General features: G+C 43.0%; 3 protein-coding genes across 8 annotated transcripts in view; 2 read left to right on the top strand and 1 right to left on the bottom strand.

The window, feature by feature from the left end:
- Positions 1-5,788, top strand: part of KLB (klotho beta) — a 46,982-nt gene extending 41,194 nt beyond the window's left edge. The window contains 1 exon segment of the mRNA XM_073342264.2: positions 4,516-5,788. Within this exon segment, the coding sequence (XP_073198365.1) occupies positions 4,516-4,910 (395 nt within the window). The 3' untranslated portion in view covers positions 4,911-5,788.
- Positions 5,789-9,720: 3,932 nt separating this feature from the next.
- Positions 9,721-17,036, bottom strand: RPL9 (ribosomal protein L9). Its single transcript, XM_073342263.2, has 8 exons — positions 17,003-17,036; positions 16,455-16,501; positions 16,259-16,374; positions 14,687-14,782; positions 13,704-13,836; positions 11,859-11,939; positions 11,215-11,332; positions 9,721-9,862 (listed from the first exon to the last, which is right to left on the bottom strand). The coding sequence occupies exons 2-7, from the start codon at positions 16,498-16,500 to the stop codon at positions 11,226-11,228; spliced, it is 579 nt and encodes a 192-aa protein (XP_073198364.1). The 5' UTR covers position 16,501; positions 17,003-17,036; the 3' UTR covers positions 9,721-9,862; positions 11,215-11,225.
- A 103-nt stretch (positions 17,037-17,139) lies between these two features.
- Positions 17,140-21,847, top strand: part of LIAS (lipoic acid synthetase) — a 28,318-nt gene continuing 23,610 nt past the window's right edge. For all 6 annotated transcript variants that reach the window (XR_012158691.2, XM_073342262.2, XM_073342259.2 and 3 more), the window contains exons 1-2: positions 17,140-17,328; positions 20,684-20,856. Coding sequence is in view for 5 of the 6 variants with exons in the window: in XM_073342262.2 (XP_073198363.1) it covers positions 17,155-17,328; positions 20,684-20,856 (347 nt within the window). In the remaining variant the exon portion in view is untranslated. The remainder of the gene's footprint in view (positions 17,329-20,683; positions 20,857-21,847) is intronic.

Raw genomic sequence — 21,847 nt, 5'->3', positions numbered from 1 at the left:
CTTATGCTCAAATAAATTGGTTAGTCTCTAAGGTGCCACAAATACTCCTTTTCATTTCTGCAGTGTCCTTGTTTAGTGAAGGTGGTTTTAAGTGTGTATCCCAGATGTTCTCTTTGAAGCAAATGTTGTGGTATCTAAGTGTGTGACTGTAGATAACAGACTTTTTGGCACATCTGAGTGGTTACTGGATCTGTGGAGGTAAGTGTGGTGATCCATGGGTTTCTTGTATATAATAATTTTCAACTTCTGGGACACTGAGATCAGCTACAATAACAGAACCCTACAAATGACTTTATACAATAAGTTGGTTCAATAAAAGACATTTACCTCACCTGCCTTGTTTCTATTATGACCCAGGGCATGGTAAGGGAAATCAGTTCTAAAGATTAAACTAAACTAGGAATTTTTTCCTTTGCATCCCGAAGTCCCTACAAAGAAATATAACTATTTTCCTATAGGGAATCCTCAGGCTAGTTGTCATGAAATTCTTATTTTTAAAACTGTAGAAGTGTATCTCTTCAAAGAGAGCCCAAAAGTTCAATTTATAAAACTTACTTTTACAAAATTAGCTTATTTAAATAATATTATGGATTTTCTCTGTGCTTACATATGAATTCAAAGGTGAAATGGTGAGTAATTATTTTTACTATTTTGTTTTTTAAAGTAGCTATAATTTTATCTCCTAAGGGTCATTTTAGGTGTTAGGAATGTGTATTATTTTTATTGGAGTAGTGCCTGAAGATCCCAGTCCCTGATTGGGGCCCCTTTTGGCTAGGCCTTGTACACACTTATAATGAGCAGGTAATCCTTGCTCCAAAGTGTTTACAATTCAACCTACTGTTTCAGAGGAAATGTGCAACTTTGAATCTAGCTGCTGTTTTGAGGGGTTGCAGATGTATGTTCTACTCAAGTATGCACATGCCAAGTTCATCAAAGCCGGAGAACTTTGCCTTGCAGTACCATAGGGGTGGTTCTTGTGTCTTCTGGCCCTTAGCCCCTCCCCAGGATATTTAAGGGCAGCACTGATCCAATACCCCATAGTTCCTTCTCACCACCCACAGCTAGAGTCGCAGCATTTGGTGTAGTAGTTTACCTCACTGTTTGTTTCAGTTTTTTTCTGGAACTTTGTTGTATATAATTAATTGTTAGCATAGTTTAGTATTACCCTTAGATTTAGCTGTAGTACTTAGAATAGATAGATAATTATCCTGGGTGATGCCCTCACCAGGGTTTAAACATTGCTCATTATGTAGAGTGGCTATCCCCAATAGTGACCCCACACACTATGTTTGTTGTGCCTGGGAGAAGGGCATATTAAAGAAAGGTGCTCCATCTGCGAGTGATTTAAAAAGAGCACACAGGTGGCGAGGGACGAGTCTAAAGCAGCACCTTTTAGAACATGCCATCTGGGCCGGTTTAGCACTGGGAGCCTCCACAGATCATCTGGCCCCACACTCCTCTTTGGAGCTGACATGGAATGTTGCTCCTGGCTGAAGGACTGGTGCTTCCCTAACAAGAAAGTTCTCCTTTCTCTGGTCCTTCAGGGAGAAGGTATATCACAATGACTTATGGAATAGCTTGGATGCCTCCTCCGCAGAGGTTGAGATACCATTCAACAAAGTTTCGAGTGACTTTGATTTCTTTTCTCAGTGACTTTTTGATACTGGACATTTGCAGCACTGCTATGTGGTTTTCCATACATACTTCAACCAAATACTATGCTATTATGTCTGCGTCCAAACAAGGTCAGCGCATGACTTCTGCATTTGTGGAGGCTGGGCACGAGCACCCTAGAAATGGGGGGCCATGCCCCTTGCTCTGCTCTGAGGCCCACCCCCACTTGACCTTCTCCCCGCAAGGACCTGCCCACACTCCGCCCCAAGCCCTGCTCTGCCTCCCTCCCTGGCCCCCTCACCTGCCACTCGCACCTCTTCGCCCCCTCAAGCCCCTCACCCACTGGGGGCAGAAAGGTGCAAGTGACAGGTGGGCCCTCGAGGGAAGGGGAGGAGCTGGAGCAGAAAGAGAAGCTGCACAGGATGGGGGTAGGGGGGAAGTGGAGCAGCACAGGATGAGCCGGAGTGGGGCCTCGGGGTGGCACACCTCCAGAGGGAAGTGCACCACATCCCTTTTGGGGAGGCTTAGCTTCCCCTGGCCTCTTATACCCGCCGCCCATGCAACCAGATCAGATGCAAATTTTGGGAAGGCGCTCTTGCAATTGCATTTTAAGTAGATTCTGAGCCCTACCTCCTTCTGATACTGCTTATGAGTCATGTGAGTGGAATACACATCTGCAGCCACTCAAAGAAGAAAAGATGGTTACTTACCTGTAGTGTTACTCTTGTTCATGATGTGTGTGCAGACGTGTATGCCACAAGCCACCCTTCATCCCGTCTGCATCAAAGTCTCAATTCTTGACATTCAATGCAAAGAAACTGAGAGGTGTAGGGGCAACCCCATCCTTAAATAGCTTAGAATCATAGAATCATAGAATATCAGGGTTGGAAGGGACCCCAGAAGGTCATCTAGTCCAACCCCCTGCTCAAAGCAGGACCAATTCCCAGTTAAATCATCCCAGCCAGGGCTTTGTCAAGCCTGACCTTAAAAACCTCTAAGGAAGGAGATTCTACCACCTCCCTAGGTAACGCATTCCAGTGTTTCACCACCCTCTTAGTGAAAAAGTTTTTCCTAATATCCAATCTAAACCTCCCCCACTGCAACTTGAGACCATTACTCCTCGTTCTGTCATCTGCTACCATTGAGAACAGTCTAGAGCCATCCTCTTTGGAACCCCCTTTCAGGTAGTTGAAAGCAGCTATCAAATCCCCCCTCATTCTTCTCTTCTGCAGGCTAAACAATCCCAGCTCCCTCAGCCTCTCCTCATAACTCATGTGTTCCAGTCCCCTAATCATTTTTGTTGCCCTTCGCTGGACTCTCTCCAATTTATCCACATCCTTCTTGAAGTGTGGGGCCCAAAACTGCACACAGTACTCCAGATGAGGCCTCACCAATGTCGAATAGAGGGGAACGATCACGTCCCTCGATCTGCTCGCTATGCCCCTACTTATACATCCCAAAATGCCATTGGCCTTCTTGGCAACAAGGGCACACTGCTGACTCATATCCAGCTTCTCGTCCACTGTCACCCCTAGGTCCTTTTCTGCAGAACTGCTGCCTAGCCATTCGGTCCCTAGTCTGTAGCTGTGCATTGGGTTCTTCCGTCCTAAGTGCAGGACCCTGCACTTATCCTTATTGAACCTCATCAGATTCCTTTTGGCCCAATCTTCCAATTGGTCTAGGTCCTTCTGTATCCTATCCCTCCCCTCCAGCGTATCTACCACTCCTCCCAGTTTAGTATCATCCGCAAATTTGCTGAGAGTGCAATCCACACCATCCTCCAGATCATTTATGAAGATATTGAATAAAACCGGCCCCAGGACCGACCCCTGGGGCACTCCACTTGATACCGGCTGCCAACTAGACATGGAGCCATTGATCACTACCCGTTGAGCCCGACAATTTAGCCAGCTTTCTACCCACCTTATGGTGCATTCATCCAGCCCATACTTCCTTAACTTGCTGACAAGAATACTATGGGAGGCCGTGTCAAAAGCTTTGCTAAAGTCAAGAAACAATACATCCACTGCTTTCCCTTCATCCACAGAACCAGTAATCTCATCATAAAAGGCGATTAGATTAGTCAGGCATGACCTTCCCTTGGTGAATCCATGCTGGCTGTTCCTGATCACTTTCCTCTCATGCAAGTGCTTCAGGAGAGGGGCTAAGGCCAGAGGGTATGAGCAGTGCCCCATACAGGTACTGTTAGGCAAAGTTATCTGGCTTTGGTGCGCTCAATGCACGCACACCTGCATGGAATACACATTGGCACCCACAGCTCAATGAACAGCCGTTACAGCACAGGTACATAACTGTCTTTTGCTTGGCAGGTAAGTGAAAACTATTTTACTATAATAGCCTAGTATAGGGATTCCTAATCTTTCAGAGCTGCCGATTCCCTCTCAGAATGTTTTTTGACCTCTTTTTCCAAAACCACTCATCCAAACTATGATTAGACTCTGTGGGGCCAGATTCTTGAAGGTATTTAGGCACCTAAAGATAGAGATAGGTACTTTTGAAAATCCTACTAGGTGTCCTAACTCCCGTTGATTTGAAGGGGAGTTATGCGCCCAGCAGTTCTGGGAATCTTGCGAAGTACTTATCTGCATCTTTAAGTGCCTAAACACATTTTAAAATCTGGTGCTAGTAGACTAAAGTCAGGACTGTAATGTGTGAACTCCTGAATTCTAATTCCACTCACTAGATCTCCTTGGTGATGATTAGAATAACCATGGCAATTAGGTATTAGGATTAATTAACTATTTATATAGCACACTGAAGTAACTATTTTGTTTTATAATGCAGTTATAATTTTTACCTTTTATAAATGTTGCAGTCATTTGAGATCTTAAATAGCTTTTCATACATAAGGAGAATTTATCAACATTCATTTTTTTTCAGCATATCACATTGATAAAGTAAAGATTAGAGGTTATTATGCATTTAAACTGACTGAAGAAAAATCAAAACCCAGATTTGGATTCTTCACTTCTGATTCAAGAGCCAAGTCTTCAATACAAATTTACAACAACCTGATTAGCCGCAATGGCTTTCCTGGAGAGTATTCTAGTGATCTATGTGATCAATCAGAGGAAAAAACACAGTGTACCTTCTGTTTGTTTCTCTCACAAGAGAAGCCTCTGATATTCTTTGGCTGCTGCCTTTTCTCCTCTTTTGTCCTGCTTCTAACAATTATAATTTTTCACAAAAGAAAAAGAAGAAAACTGTATAGGGCAAAAAACTTCCAACACATCTGTCCCCCATTTAAAAAGGGACACAAAGCTACTCTCAACTAGATTCATCACTGTCTGCATCTGCTTTCTGTATAGGATAAAGAGGATGGGACAATTTCTGAGAAGCACTATGTGAGTCACTCCAGTTATACACACCAAATAACATTCAGTGGAGGAATGGAAAATAATTACACAAGGGAGAAGAAAAACTGATGTTGATGGGTACCAGTGATTTTTATCGAGCTTTTGAAGCAAGTTAAATGGTTTCTCCTTGTGCCCTGGAATCATTTGTTAACTAGTTTGACTTGAAAAGATATTAAGCTGTGAGAACTGATGTGCACTTTTATATATAAATGTCTTCAAACTAGAAATTTTGTGATGGACACTCAGATATGTTTGGTCATTGATAAGTTTGTATCTGCAGTTCTTTGCAAATGTGACAGCTTTAAAAAATTCCAGTTAAATTCAACACCAAGGATTAAATAGTTTGGACCAGATACTGGTCTTAGTTGCAAAGGCATAAATCTGACTAACTTCATCATTGACATAAATGCCTAACTCTGACACTGTGAAAGTTGAGATTAAGTAATGGCTCCTAGGACAAGTTGGGAACAAGACATTATGATATACAACCACTGCTTGTTTTCCCCTGGAAGGTAGGGACAAAAATCAGTCAGTCGTGTACAGATTTTTATTACTGGAAACCATTAAAACAAGCTCTATTAATCCATCACAGAAAATAGATATGCACACAACTATAAGTAATATGTATTTATTTCTGGAAAATGTGCAAACTGGCTGAGCCTCCTGTACTCTTGGTAAACTGCCAGTGCAGCCCTCAGTGTTGCAAATCCTGTCATAAAGAAATATGAGAGCAGTTTGTTTAGAAATGTCTATTCTCTCAAGAATTCTATGTGTATTCTATTAAAAATGACATTTTCACAGGCTCATAGGTGTCTCAAAACTACCTTATTTTCACTAAACCTGTTGTCTAACATATTTGTGTTTATAGAGATTACATTTACCCCACAATGTCTCTTACAAACTGTATTTTATGTGATGTTTAGAGATTGAGATGTTCCCATTCACATTGGTTTACTTTTTCTCTTGGCTCATTTGGTCAGTGGACAAAGCTCCCAGATATTGTTTCAGCACCCACAGTCTATTTCTACGCTACAAAGTCTTTGGCAGCATAGCTCCCATGGATAGACACAGCATACACAGAGAGCAGCTTTTCTTGTGGTGTAGGAACACCACAGCCCCAAACAATATTAGCTATGCTGCTAAAAGCTGTCCTTTGTGGGCATAGTTGCATCTACACTGATGGTGTGTTTTTTCTTAAACATAGTGGTGTCAGTCAGGGGTGTGTTTATTCACACCCTGAGCTACCTTGAATTCGCAACAGAAATAGAATAAATGTGATATTCCTTTTGGAAGCCTGCAGTTTGGGTATAACTACCCTGTTGTCTGGATAAATGTACTGAATAGGATGGCATGGTGTCATATATACCAGCCATAATTCTGGGTCCTTTGGGTTTGGGTTCTTTGCTGCCCACCATCTGAGGACCTCATCATATGCCTATGCTAAATATCTGAAAAAAGACACACCTCTCTGGGGGTTTCTTTCACATATTAAGCTTGCATATACATAAAAGGCCAGGTCCAATTCTCTAGTGCATTAGCCACCTTGGGCTTATTTTCTCCATCCACATCCTCCAGCTGATACAGCAGGGTGAACATATCCACATATTCTCCTTTCCAAATTTGTTTTCCCTAAGTGTTTGATAAATTCTCATAGCGCTTCCCATTCTCAAAAGAACTTGTGGTCAGTGTGTAAGGATGGGTAGCCTGCTACCTCTGGGGGGGGGGGAAGAGGGGAGGGAGAGGAAAGCATCAGCCCCCTCTATTGCAGTTAAAACATCTGTCTTGGGTGCACTGCCCCCGTGCATCCTACTTTCAGTCACCTGCCTCCTCAGCCCAGGGCCATGCTTCCCCCACACTTAACCCCCACACCCCAAGAAAGAGGCAGCCCTCTTACACCTCATAGGACCAGTTTTCCACTGCCCTAGGTGGGGGCAGAACTGCAGCTCTGAACATGGTGCACAAAGGCCTACTTCCAGCCCCCTCCCTTGCAGGGAGATGCTGGCAACCCTCACCACTACAGCCCGGGGGGGGGGGGCCGCGGCTGGGATGCCTGAACAGTCCTGCAGGGAAGCTCTTATTTGACCACCCTTGGGTGGTCCACTCACCTTCCCCAACCTTGGCCTCTGAGCCCAAGACCTTGCTCCCAGAACCCCTCCAGAGACTCTGTCCCAGTTCTCCCTTAGTCAGGGCTCCTCTAACACCTCCATCCCCATTGACTGAGCCACAACCCTGCTCCCCACATACCACCTGCTGCTGGGTGTACAATCCTAGCAGTGAGCCCAGCTGCTGTGTGCCTGCCACCTTCAGCAGCCTGGATGGCTGCTGCCACCACCACCCAGCTCCAGGTGCTCACCCCAGAAAGAGGTATTGCTCTCATAGCTTCGGTCCTACCCCTGCCACTCCTGGAGGGGACACACACTTTGCCCTAGCAGCTACTGCTGCTGTAGTGTGGCTGAGTTCTCCAGCCAGGCCCCTTCCAGGAATTGTTGCAGCAGCAAGCTATCCCCACAAAAGGGCACATGGATCCCAAGGAAGGTTTTAAATTGAGGCGTGTGCATGTGTGTGCAAAGAGCCAATTGCATGCCATGTGCCCATCTGGCCTATGGGAGGAAGAGACTCCCCTTCTGTCTGCCAGGCACATTCCAACATGTGACACTAGGGACAGGCTCTCCCCTCATGCCACCTCCACTATTGTCCCCTTCAGCCAACAGGAGGTGGAGAAGCCCCTTCCAGCATGTATCAGAGCCACAAGAAGGGCTCTCCCCTCCTGACAAAGGGAGTTACAGTAGGCATGAGCTTATGCATACAAGGATCATCATACACACATTCTGTTGTAACCATGGTTGATAGCCTATCAGCCATTGTGAAGGGAAGCTTCCAGATCAACCCTGCAACTCCACAAATCTCTGGGCAACAACTGCAGGTAGGGCCAAGGCATGTACACCCACATGCATCAGTGGAGGGATTGAGAGCACAACAGGCTGGGATATTTTTGTTCATCCTGGTGACATGGCAGACAGGATGCAAGGCCACTTTGTCAATGTAGGAAGCAATTAGAGGAAGGACAGATCTCTCCTCAAGGACACAGAGAAGCAGGAGATAGGCAGCCTTAACTTAAAGTTACGTTTGTTTGTAAAAGATATTCTAATTAAGCAGAAACAGTGAGTACTAGTTTTGAGGCTTATCTCCTACTTTGAGAGATTGCATCATTTAAATTTTAACTGTATTTTGCAGAGCTTTGCATTTATTCCCACATTTCTTTACAAAGTAAGTATTTCTTCAAAGCTTATATGTGTAAGTTAATAATGGTACTGCAGATTTTATATGCAAAGTGTTATGTGACAGGGCTACAGTCACAAATTTGTTAGCTCTGCAGCCACACACTAAGAAAAACTTAACTATGGAGCAGTTCACTCCAAGCTGACAGAAGGTACCCACAATATTCAAAGCATCTATTTAGACTTTGCAGCGAAGACCCATGATTTCTGCAGCAGACAGGGAATTTCTGCAGTAGTTTCATTTAAGTACAGTGGTATTTAAATAACTGAAAATATCACAATGGTAGTCTTGTTTTTGACTAAGTTCATAAAGGTCTTACTCAATTAAATGGCAATTTTTTGTCTGTAGCCCAGTAACTTGAACTTCATAGTTCTAAATTTCAGAGACCATTGTATTCATCAGTGTCCACATTCCTACTCATTTTCAGGAAAAACTGAAGACATCAAAAGGGAGAAAATGGGGAACACATGAAGCCCCCCAGCCACTTCCAAACACCTTATAAATGGTCTAAAATCACCTAGCAGACAATATTCCTATCTCAGCCTGTCCTCCCACTAGTTTAACATGTTCACACCCTTCAATGATTTATTCCTCAGGCAGAAAAATGCTAGGGGAAGAGGGTGACATGGGGGGCACAGAGCCCCTTCCATGGAGGAATGAGGGTTCAGAGCCCCCGCTATAGGGGGCAAAAGTGGGGGACTTGGAATGGGTGGAGGGAAGAATGTGGCACAGAACCCCTGGTGAGGGAAAACTGGAGGCACTGCTATGGGAATGGAGTGCACAAAGAGCTCCTTCCATGGGAGTCTTAGAGAAACCCTGGTGAGGGCACTGCAGGGAGTCCTGGAAACAAAGACCGATGGACAGTAGCACATATGGAGTTTGTGGAGTGGAATAGAGGGATGCATGCAAGGAACTTGGCCTACACGAGCTACAAAGTATGCAGCCCCTACTGATATTTGGATTTTATTCTATTGTCCTCATCTTTAGTCTTCAGTTTACAATGATAACTTGACTAAAGCAGCTGTTGGTGAAGCAAGTTTTAGGAACTGTCAAGGTAATCTGAACCTTTGAAGTCAGAGAAAGAATGAAATGGGATTATCGAATAAACATATTAGAGTTTGCTTCTTCTGCTGAAGTGATCAATAGTTTTCACCATTTAAAAATCTTTACTTCAGAGTTAGCACTTCAATTACATGAACTGGACAGTCCACACATCTCAGAGAAATCATTTCAGGCTGCTTTCTTTTACACTAAGGTTCTGAGAGGCTATGAGTTACGTACACTGTTAATGGATGGCAAAAACATACAACAGTCTACTATGGCATCTTGCAAAACTAACTTGGGGAACTGCTTCTCCAAAGAGTAATATTTTAAGATAATTTTAAATTTAATATAATAATACACCGAATTATAGCCATTGTTATTCAGATCTTAAAGTCAGAACTCAAAATGTGGAATACTTGTTTTATTATTATTTTTTTTTAAACACATCATTGTGTTCAGTGTTACACCAGACTTCCCATTCGGTACTTGCTGCATCAAGTAGTAAGTTACGGATGTCCCACTTGTGGTTTGTTTCAGAATCTAGACAACTGAAAGTAAGAAGAGTGCTAAATTATAAAACAATATATACAGTTTTAAGCTTTACTATGTCAGTGCAATCCCCTCTAAATTCCCTTAGATTTATTACTCAAAGTTTGTGGATATCTCAATATATTTTAAAAGCATATCTGATATAAAGCATAGAAAACTGTTCTACTTGTTAAGCATCACTCAAGAATTCAGACATAGAATCTTGTCACATTTTGATCATTTAAGCAGGAACATAGTTCAGATGCAATGCAAGTAGCTGTTCTTCACCCATTTTTCAGTTGGGTTGACTAAAGCAAATGGTCAAAGTCAATGGCTCAAGAGTAACTAATCTTCTCCCTCCCCCAAAAGAACAGCACTAAAATGGAATAAATAGTCTTGCACATGGCTGAAGTGACCTCTACATAGCAGGTGATAACAGGGTTGATGTTTTAAATTGGCTTTGTCTGGGTGGAATATGTCTGTTTCAAGTGGAATCCACTGATACTAAAAAGTTAAAATTGCTGTACTAAAACTTTAGTAAAGTTAAAATAGAAATAGCCAATTTGCATATTCCCTTGCTTTTATGCTGCAGAAGGTACTCGTGACACTAATTTTAAATGCAACTTGAGACTTTTGCAGCCATCTGACACGCTGGTATATTTTGCAAACAAAATATAATCGTATTTGGATGAAAAAGCTGGTGGTATAAACGTCTGTAGACTGGTGAAAAAATCCTAAAGGAAAAGCTTGTAGCACCATTTAACTGTAAGTTACTTCCATAATATTAAGTGTTTTAGTTTCATTGTTTGGTAACAGAGGACAAATACAAATGCATCAAGAAACTCAGTAATCAAACAATAGTGCATCAATTATTCAAAGTTAAAAAAATTATCTGCTCCTCAAGTGAATGGATGCCATGTTGGTGGGTTTACAGCTACTGAATGGCAAAAATACTAGGCAATGAATATGTTGCTAAATCTTCCTATCAATACGCTGCTCTGTGCCATCACCAAACTAAGGAGCAAAAAAGTCTTACCACCAAATTCAAATGAGTCTGCACTCCAATGCATCAAACCAGATAGGAACCTGAATAGCAGCTCAAGAGTGACAAAATATTAATAACCATAATAATAACCATACTGGGGGTTGCCTCTAACATATACTTAAAGCAGAAAAACTTAACTATAGACCAGTCCCTACTAGCAAGTAACTTTTCATGTTACCTGTTCAAGAGCACTGCCCCACGCACCCGTATTGATCATTCCCTGTTCCCAAAAATCTGCTGAAGTCTTTAAGACGGGGACCTGATTTATCAAATTACACATGTACCTTTGAAATTATAATACAGAATGTTACTGCATAAAATACCAACCTATTATAGTTTTATTCATCAGCCTGTTGTACTGTTCCCTTCTCGGAAACATAGATACCATCCAAGAATTTTCTGATATCCTTGTTCTTGACTGTGGTGGCCTGCTGGATCAAGGCAGCTACAAAAAACACAAGAAATTTAAGACATAGCAAAGACGGTGCCCTAACTCAGCCCATTCTTATACACACTCCAACATTTCAGCTGATGACACAGAACTCAAACAGGAGATGAAATAGCTTAGAAGGGATACTGCCAACTTGAAATGACTAAACTTCTTTTTAAGCAGCCTGGAACTTTCAGGTGCCAACTCCTCTCACCAACAAGAGCTTTACAATAATGGTTTTAAATGTTTTTCTGCTGCTGCATAAAAGAAACAAAATAAAGCTATACAGGGTCAGTTTTACTGCTTTCCAAGTAAATGCACTGACAAATAATATTTGTGTCTTCCATTCTTACGCAATAAGTAGTACTTAATTTCTAGACAGAAGTTGATTTGAGCTATCACTTCAATTCAGTGAAGTTTTTCAGGAACAGTTTGTTAAAATATAAAAAAAAGTTCCTGAATTGACACCTGCAAATTAAAGGGCTAGTCCTACAGCTTAGTGACACATCTCTCTCCCTCCATAAATACTTAGTATACAAACCTGAGTTTGATACCAATTCAATGTCATTCCCTTCAAGAATCAACTCATCCTTCTGGGCTTGAGATACTGCACAGGCAACACCTAAGGGAAAGGAAAGTACACAGTAAGCTGTATATTTATCTGTGGAGGTATGGCAGATGCACTTTATGTAACTTCTAAACATTCAAGGAAAAACAGTCGCTGTTTCAGAAATCCTGTTTGACTTCATTTATAGATCCATAAAAGACTATATGGATATTACAATAATTAGCTTCCTATTATTTATTACAATAGCATCCAGAGGCCAATATTAGGACTGCCCCCTGCTTTGTGCTAGGCACTATTATACATACAAAGTTTCAGCTGCTTTCCCTTATAAAGCAGATTAAAACCTTCTCACCCTGTAACTCAAATCAAAACCACCCTGTAACTCAAATCAAAAATGAAGTGTAACATTAACAGATACAAGAGTTCGAAAATTTAAGAATCCATTTTGGATAGTCTAACAGCTTGGTCTGTTAAGCTCCAAATTTGGCTGAACATTATTCAGTTATCACTTGGGCACTTCAGAAATTCTGATGGCTAGTTTTGGATATGTCTGCTACTTTCTTTTTTAATTCAAGAACTGCACAAGTGAGATTAGTGAGGCCAGCCATTAGATCAAAATTTTACCTCTTACCCTCCATGCGGGCCAAAGACATTCCTGTATCTTCACAAAATCCTCAAAGACCCACCACTATCAATGCCATTATAAACCACAAAAATAAGGTAGCCAAATAGACAGAGTGACAGCACCCACATAAATATCAGCCCTTATTGTATCTGCTAATGTTGTCTGAGATGCAACCAGTTATCTAACCTGATGCTTTCATCCAAAGTGGAGATCAAACAGATCAACTTGATTTACTCTAAAGTCCTTCCCATTGTCAGGTAATGGGTGTCCATTATAGCTCTTATTCATATCTGGCTGTGAATTCACAAGCTTTAGACAATCCTGAATATGAGCAAGAGCTGATTAATTCATTTACTCTAACCTGCTTGTCAAAATGTCAAATCAAAAACTTAAGTATTTTTTGTGAATTAAGTTGTAGTACAATGGGTAAGGCTAGTTTATAGGAATGCCTCCAATGGCAGATATTTAATCTCTACAGGTATAAAATGCAGTTAGGGTTACATGTCCATTTGTCCAATAAACTTAACCAAAATGGCTACTGCCACAAACACATAACACACTGATGGATTACAGATAAGAGTGTATGTCAAATGAATAAGCTTGTTTGAAATTGTACTTTTGAAAGATTTCTGCAGACAGGCTGCAAACTAAGCTTTTCATATGTATCCTTAAAATAAATGTAAAGTTCTTACAGCAGTTAATTTTTCTGTACTCACTGTATTAAAGAGACTTAACACTGACCTCTCTACATAAAGCTACAACTTTACAAGCTTCATCAAGATTGCTACTTTTTTTAAGTCTAAATTAAGTATTTCAAGTGATAATGAAAAATGTTTAGAACAAAGCCAAAAGCAGAAGTTTGTCATGCATGTATCTTGGAAACTAATAAAATCAAGATTGCATATGCAGGAGTGCCGATGCAAAATATGGGACCCTCAGAAAAAGTCTGGATCTATCCTGGTTTATTAAGAGATTATGATTTTCAGATGTTGATCATTCACAGCTTCTACAGAAAAATCGATCTGTTGTGAGCACCTAGCACCTTTGAAAGTCAGGCCATAAACAATATGTCTTCTGATGCCCATTACAAAGTTCACAGCATCGAATCTTACTAGAAGCAAGTTTGTTACAACAACATATTCACAGCATGTTCACTTCAATTTGCAAAGTATAAGGCCTCTAACTAGACTTACCTGGTCTCATGCGTACCCTGCGGATATATTTCTCTCCCAGGAAGTTACGGATTTCCACAAGTGAGCCATTTTCCTGTATAACTACGTTGATGGGGAAGTGAGCATACACAGACCTCATTTTGTAACGAAAGCCCTGGGAGTAACCAAATCAAAAATTTCACCATGCAACTCAAATGTGTTACAGCAGCATTTCTCAAACTGAGGTCTGCAAGGGTACTCGAGGGGGTCTGCGGGCCCCCGCACATCAACTCAACTCCTCCCCCACCTTCCCAGCATCTCCTGCACACCAGAGAAGTCCAGGAGGCCCTGGGAGGGAGGAGTAGGAGGGGGGACAGGGCCCACTCAGGGGAGGGGGCAGAATCATGTCCGGGGCAGCCTTGCTGATCAACTCCTCCCCCTCCCTCCCAACACCTCCTGCAGCTCCCCTGCGTGCAGGAGGCACTGGGAGCGAAGGTGCTCGGGAGGGGGAGGGGGGACGGGATCGGGGAAGAGGAGGGGCAGGGTTGGAGCGGTGGCAGGAAGAGGTGGGGCCGGACCTTGGAGGAAGGGGCGGAGTGGGGCCAGGCCTAAGTGTTGGTTGCTGGGAGTAGGCAGCAAATTTTAAAATCAAAGTGGGGGTCCTCGGGTTACTGAAGTTTGAGAACCGCTGTGTTACAGAGCTATAAGACTGCAAAACTAGGAGATACATTTAAGAGTTACTGGACAAATGTGATGAAATGTTAGACAGTTTCTGGAGAGTATTTTAACTTTTAATACAGAAGAGTTGCTTTTGAAGAATCAAGCCCTAAAGATCTTTAATGTTTCTGCTTAACATTCTCTCCCAACTCTAAAGTGATCTCACTGGCAAAGGCAAGATCATAGGTAACCCACACTGTATACAGTACCTTTCATTTAGCATGGCTACAAAAATTCTCATAAGAATGAAGTTGTCTGAAATTGTTAAGAATCAAATGACAAATATTCTATTTCAAAATAAAACTTACCAATGTGACACCCTTGATCATGTTTTGAACATGACTGCAAATTGTACGAACAGTTGCCAGCTCCTTTCTGTTACCCCACCATTTGTCAACCCGTAGCTATAATAAAAGTTCAGCAAAGCGTTCAGTTTCAATTCAGAATTAACAAACATGTTACACATAAGGAATTAAACTGGTTTTTGTATAACCTTCAGCAAATCACTTAATCTCCACAAACCTCAATTTCCACATTTGTGAAATAGAGCTTTTAACATGTATAAAGGAGTCTGAGGAATACTGATGCAAAGTGCTTTAAAACCCTCAGATGACAAATATTTGTGTGAGTGCAAAATATTGAACAGGAAGAGAAAGTACAGGGCAGTAACAAAGCAAACTTCCTGGCATTGTTCCATCAACCTTTTCCTGTATGGACTGTCTAGGTGAGAAGCTAGCTCCTTTTCTATATACATAGAAATATTTGACCTCTCCACACTGCTAACTATGGTGATGGCAAGTTTTGTGCTTGTTCATTAGCAAAAGCATTAACCAATTTCACGTATCACCAGGCAGCCATTAAGAAATGGCGTATTTCTTAATCTATGCACTGGAAATTGTATGCCATCCTTTACATGTTAAGCAAAACACTAATGTGCCAGACCTATACTCTTTACCTCAAAGATTTTAAGCAGGTTTTAATACTCACTTTGTCAAATGTTCATTCAAAAGGTATTAGGTTAGGGAAATGTTTTTAGAATGTCTTGTTTAGAAAAAACTTGAAAATATGACTTCCCAGTAAGCAGAATCAAGCTTTCTATCTAGCCTCCTTGTAATCACCACCAAACACCAACTGAACTTGGTGATGAATGCATAGCTAAGGTACCAATGAGCACCCCCCCCCCAAGTCATGGCCCAGCAGAACTGGAAAAGAAATTTGAAAGAGCAGACCAGGCACATCAGCTACCTTCATCTGCTATTAAATGACATATCCAAGAAAACTTAACTAAGATGCACTGAGCTATCAATGCAGCAGAATTCTAGGTTAATCTTGCTTACTACATATAGTTACAGTTTAAGTAATAAAATACTATAGCTGAACAAAATTAATTTGGGAAATCTAAAAGCATCCTTCAGTAAATGAATAAAATGTTCATTCAACATTTCTAATTACATACATACCCCACAATTTTTAACACTGAAAACCTCCCCAAAACTGTACCTCCAAAACTGAACATTTAAAAAGAGCATGCCTGCTGACAGACACTCGTAATACCTGACTGCATATCAATACTGAACCCTGACTCAAACACCCAAGATGCGCCTAGCCACCTTAGAAACTTATATGATCCCTTGAGCACCTCACAATCTTTAGTATTTAGACTCACAATACCCTGTGATATAAGAAAATACTACTGTCACTTTTTAAAAAATACAAGAACTCAGACAAGCAAGGCTAAGTGACTTTCCAAAAAATCACACAGGACGTTCGTGGCAGAGCAGGGACTTAAACTTAAATCCCTCATTAGTACCCCAGACACAAGATCATCCTTTCTCTCTCTGAATATAGAAATAATCCCAAAATATCCCTACAATGCTCACCTTCTTGTGCTTCTTTCCCAAGAGGGAGAGCTCTACATTGATGTGGTTAAAATCCCGTCGCAAGGTTCCTCTGGGACCTTTCACAATAACTGCCCGGCCCTTCAGAGAAATGTCGACTGGAAGACAAGAAAATCTAGTGTTAACCTGTTGCAGGACGAGAGTACAAAGCTTACGTGCCACTAGCAAGGGACTGTACCTTTCTCCGGGATGTCAACAGTCTGGTTGCTGAGAATGGTCTTCATTCTACAACGACAAGCACAGGGTGAGGGCAGAGACAACAGAGACCCGCACTGCGCCTTCCCCAGCCAGCCAGACCCAGCCCAGCCTCTCCGGCCCGGGGCCCACAGGCCAAGGGAGCGGCCACGCCGCGCAGGGAGCCCGGAACGCGGCTAGCGGGCTGCCCCGCGCCTGGGCCCCCGCCATGAACACTCCACAACAGGGGGGCGGGGGTCACTGCGGGCGGGGCAGGCTCAGACCCGCGAGCGGCCGCCGCAGACCTGGCCTAGCAGCTCCCGCCCGGCCCGGGGAACCAGCGCCGGGCCCCGGCCGAGCTTCCCCGAGACCGGGGGAGGGGGGGGAGGTCTGTGCCGGGGGCTCTCCCCGACGGACCGGGGGCAGGCACATCCCCGGGGCGGCCAGGACAGCCCCTAGAGCCGCCCTGTGCCCGGCGCGGCATCGTCGGGGCGCGGGGGGGGGCCCGGTGCCGCGGATGGAAGCAGATCGCGGCCAGGGGATAGCCCTTACCTCGCTGCAGACCGAGGGGAAAGGGAGAGCGTCTTTCGTCATCGCGTTCTTGTATCCCGTCCGCCTAGGCCTGACGTCATCACGTTCGGCCACCCGGCTCTGAGGCAGGAGCAATCGTCCGCCGACCGCACTAAGGCCCGAGCAAGCGGGGAATGGGGCCAGGCAGCTCAGCTGAGTACCGATCTGACCGCTCGGGACTCGTCCTCGGGGCTCGGTGCGGGACAGAGCAGCGGAGGGTGGCTATGGCGCTGCTTCAGCGCGGCCGCTGCTGTCGAGTCGCCGCCACGACAAGCCTGAGGCGGCTGGTGCTGGGGTCCCAGGGGCGGGTGAGTGAGCGAGGGCGATCTTCCCCGGTCCCGCTCGCCAGGCGGCTCCTGCCCCCCGGCCGGGCCGGGGTCTTCCCCCAGCACAGGGCCGCGCCCGCCCGCGGCGCCGCTGGGCCCCTCGGGGTGAGCTGCTCCTGCCGCGGCCCTGTTCTGTGTAGCGCCGGGTCCGGGGCTCGACCCTCTGCGACCAGCGCTCGGCTCTGCCCTGCGGCCCCGGGCCGCCCCCGCCCTGGCGGGTCCCGAGCCCCTGCCCGTGCCTCGCTGGAGCTGGGCGCAGAGCCGACCCCGGACCCCGAGCATCGCCCAGAACAGACAGAGCGGGGCGGTCCCCGATCACCTCCTGCCTCGGGGTGCAGCACACGCAGCCCCAGGGCGTCTTGGCCTGTTGGTTGCAGCATCCCCTGGCTAGTAACCCGCGTCTCACTTACTGGCCGGGGTCACTCCCTGCTTGCAGGCTTCGCTCTCCCATCGAGTGGCTGTGTTTCAGTTTTTCCTGAGTGTGTGTGTTTTGCGTTTTTCCAAACTGAATCTCATTTATATTTTATCTGTGTTTCTAATCCGAAGAGATTGGTCCAATAAAAGATATTACCTTACCCACCTTGTCTCTCTAATACCCTGGGACCGACTGGCTACTACAACACTACTGCATAGGTAGATCCCTTTGTGTTTCTTCTGTGTTCTGTTTGATGTTTGTAAGATCTCCCAGTTTAGTGCCCTCTGTACAGGGCTCAAATTGTGGGGAGGAAAGACTGGTAGTAGTGGCAGGACTCTCTCAAGCTGTACCCGCAGCTGATCTCTGGAGATGGCAGAATGAGATGCTTCTAGCAACAGGTATTCAAAATATGATTGTTGCAGACTCTTTTGAGCCCCTTGAGTCCAGCTCTTCTGCAGAAGTTCCAACACACTGTATGCATAATAAGCTTGTGCCTCTGGCCCAGGATCGCAGAGTTATATAATGATGTCTGAATCTGAGCATTCATTAGAATTACATTTCTAGCTCTCATGGTTGCAAAGGAAAGCTCAAAAATATGATCTGAGTATTACTGATGGAGTTATGTTTGCTTGTGTCTGCAGTCAGCCTCCAGCAGAGAAAGAAGCAGCAGCCACTAGAGCCATGAAGGAAGCCACCTGACCCTATGACCATCAACAGAGCAGAGATGGCCCTAGCTGCTTTGGGACAGGAAGAATTGAGGGACTACTAGCTCTATAGGATTGGCCCTCTTGGTGAGGCTGGGGCTTTGCATGCACTTAAAAGTTAGGTCAGCATAGCTCTGTCAGTTAGAAACCCACAGCTCTGACTAATCCCCAGTGGAGATGCAGTTATGTAAATAGAAAAGTGCTTCTGTTGACTTAACTAACTTCATTCAGGTTGGTGGTGTTCCTACACCAATGAAAGAAACCCTTCCACCTGCATAGGCTGCATTTATATTACAGGGTTCTGCCCTCTTATCTGCGTGGACATAGCTATACTATGGCGTGGACATAGCTATACTATAGTATAGTCTCCGTAGTATAGACATAACTTAGGTCCCTGGGATCTGTTCTTTCCCTTGAGACTTTTAGCTCTACAAGACTGATTGGGAGGGGAAAATGATGGTACCTCCCAAATCCTGTTCATTTGTGGCTCCAAAACGAGACACCACTCACAATAGATTGTACTAGACTGTCATACACTTTTGCCTTTCTTATGTGTTTTGATAAGAGTGAAGGTTCAAGATGTTGATATTTACATTATCATCACTGGACAAATGGGCTGCTCATCATCGGGTATTGGGATGAATGGGGCAGTTCAGACCTCTCTGAACTATTGTTTTATGTTCCTAAAAGACTCAGACAGACATCATTCCGTTGGTTTACAACACTCATTTTATGTTTTCAGGGTTTTCTCCACAACCATAAAGGCTACCGATTTTTTTTAATGGAAATTAAGATTCTGGATCACAAGAGGGCAAACTCAAAAAAAAAAAAAAAAAAAAAAGCAGCATTGGGTTTCTGACTCAGCCCAGTTTGAGCCCTGGTCATTGATGCCATTTATCTCCTCTTCCAGATGCTATTAAATAGCACTGGATCCTAACAACAAACCCCATCGTTTCTCGCTAGACATTTCCCCCACTACTTACTTGATCATGCTCATTTTCACCTTTTGTTTGCAGTCCTTTAGTTAGTTTTTAATCAAGATGACAATATTTGAACCCAAATCCATATTAATTAATGTTAAGGATAAGATCTTGTGGAACTTTGCATTCCTTCCTGTCTGTCTTACATGCATTGAAACCGGAAAGGATGATTATTCCAAAAAGGCCACTGGGGCTCAGAAGATTAAATAATCTGACCTATACAGTGGGTCGCCAAAAGGATTTGAGAGCTTTTAAGACTTTTATGTTGAGGTGGCTGAGGCATTCCAACTGCATCACCTAGAGGCTTGCTTGGCTACATGTTAAGAATCTCCCATCCCCCGCTTAGCTGTCAGAGCTCACTGAACAATGGCAGTTTCCAATTTTTAGGCCTGAAGAGGAGATTCTTTCTCTTTGAACTCTAAGGCCACCGACTTAAAAGCACTACACGTTTTCCCACGTCACTACTGACTTTGATGTGTAGGGTACTACGGATGCTTTCTTTGGCAGATGTATCTTTTATATGGTAATTTATTATGCTCGTGTTTTAAATCAACCTGCGTTTTCTATACTGGCTACTGCTGGTATATTTGAATGCTGCTAAATTTTAGTTACTCCATTTCTAAGTACGTACCAGTGCCATCCTGCCCTGTTGCTGTAGTGGTATTGGAGCTCCCTCCTATTTGCAAGTTTTTGAAGATTATACTTGAATGTGCTGTACATTTTTTGCTCTAGTATGTGCTTAATCAAGCAATACAGTAATTTAAGCTTATTCCTTTGTTCACATTTAAGTGTTTAGCTTCTTCCAGTGTTTTGATTTTCACTTTTGAAACTTATGGACTTTGCGGCATCTGTCCCCTTTCTAGGGACTGAGACCGGAAAATATTATTTTCCAGTCTCCATCTGCTGATTGCCTATGTCTGCATTTGCATATTATTGTACTTGAAAAACAAAAGTCAAAATTCTGCCATTGGATGTGTGTTCATAGCTCCCACTGAAATCAATGAGAGTTGAGCACAAACTTCCAAGGATGGAAGTTGGCCTTAAATTAACAGGTAAAAAATAAACCTTTCACAATTGTTCTATACAACTCTTGTAAGGCCTGTAAATTGTTAACTTTTTGGCTTCTGTATGAAACGAATATAAGCCCTGTCAGCTCTCAAGAGATGTATACCAGCAGTTATCCAATACATATAAGCACATTTATGATTATAAGGGTAATACAGTTCTGCTGTGTTTAGGTGTGTGGAAGCAATGTGTGGAGCCAGTACAGAGCATCACGTTCTTTGCCAGATGAAAAGAAGGAGTTTCTGCAAAATGGACCTGATTTTCAAGATTTTGTATCTGGGGATTTTTCTGATAAGAGCATGTGGGCTGAGTATAAAGGCAATTTAAAACGCCAGAAGGGAGAAAGGTAACTAGCTTTAAGTAATTACACTCTACTCTGAGGTAGCATCATGCTTTGTTTAGTACTTGATATCTCTTGTATTCTACTGTACACAAATACCTACATGTATCATATTTGTCAAGTTGTGTAGTACTGCAATGGCTACTTCACGCTTCATTTTGGAAGGAACGGTCATTTGAAGAGGGGAAAGTATTAGTTTCCCATATGAACTCTTTAAGCACAACATGCAGAGATAAGATAGCTAATTAGTAATTTCAATACAGTTGATAAGAATAAATGATTTTGCATACAAGTAAAAAATTCTAATACCTAAAACACCATTGGCAATATATTTTTATTTTCAGTGTTTTTGGCCCAAAAAATAGTAGTGAATGGTTCCACTTACATAGCTCTATTTTAATTATAGCTGGGAAAAGAGTCATTTATTTGATTCATAAAATGTTACTGGAGATTCACAGAACTAAATAAATCACTTATGATTTTGGCAAGTTTGATTTTTTTTAACCTAGTCCTGAATGTATTCATGGTACAGACAGGTTGCATCACAGTTGTTTGTGGTTTATTAACAACAATGAGCCTGTAAATTGGTAGTGCCCAGCACCATTCTGTAAAGGCGGTGGTAATATCTGAAAGTCTCATCCAAAAGTAATATCATCTGCCCTTGTATATGTTTTGCCCTACTTTAATATAGTACCTGTAGAACTTGTGTTGGAACTTGTCCAGTTAGCTGCTAATTGCTTTAGTACACTAAATAATAAATGAAAGAATAACAGACATCCAGCTTTTATACAACCCCTTTTATTATTATGACAATCTTGTGTTACTGTATACAATCTGGTTATAATCTGAAAAAGTGCCTATAAAAATGACATTTTTGAGCTTTATGTTTAGCGTCTCAATTATTTCCAGACCAATTCTGCCCAGTTTACAAGTTAAGAAGATGATTTTTTCTAACTTCCAGGCATACAAACTCAGTTTGAAATACTAAAAACAACCT

The sequence above is a fragment of the Lepidochelys kempii genome, chromosome 4 (assembly GCF_965140285.1).
Source record: "Lepidochelys kempii isolate rLepKem1 chromosome 4, rLepKem1.hap1, whole genome shotgun sequence".
Taxonomy (NCBI): domain Eukaryota; kingdom Metazoa; phylum Chordata; order Testudines; family Cheloniidae; genus Lepidochelys; species Lepidochelys kempii.
This window is presented reverse-complemented; position numbering and strand designations above follow the sequence as displayed.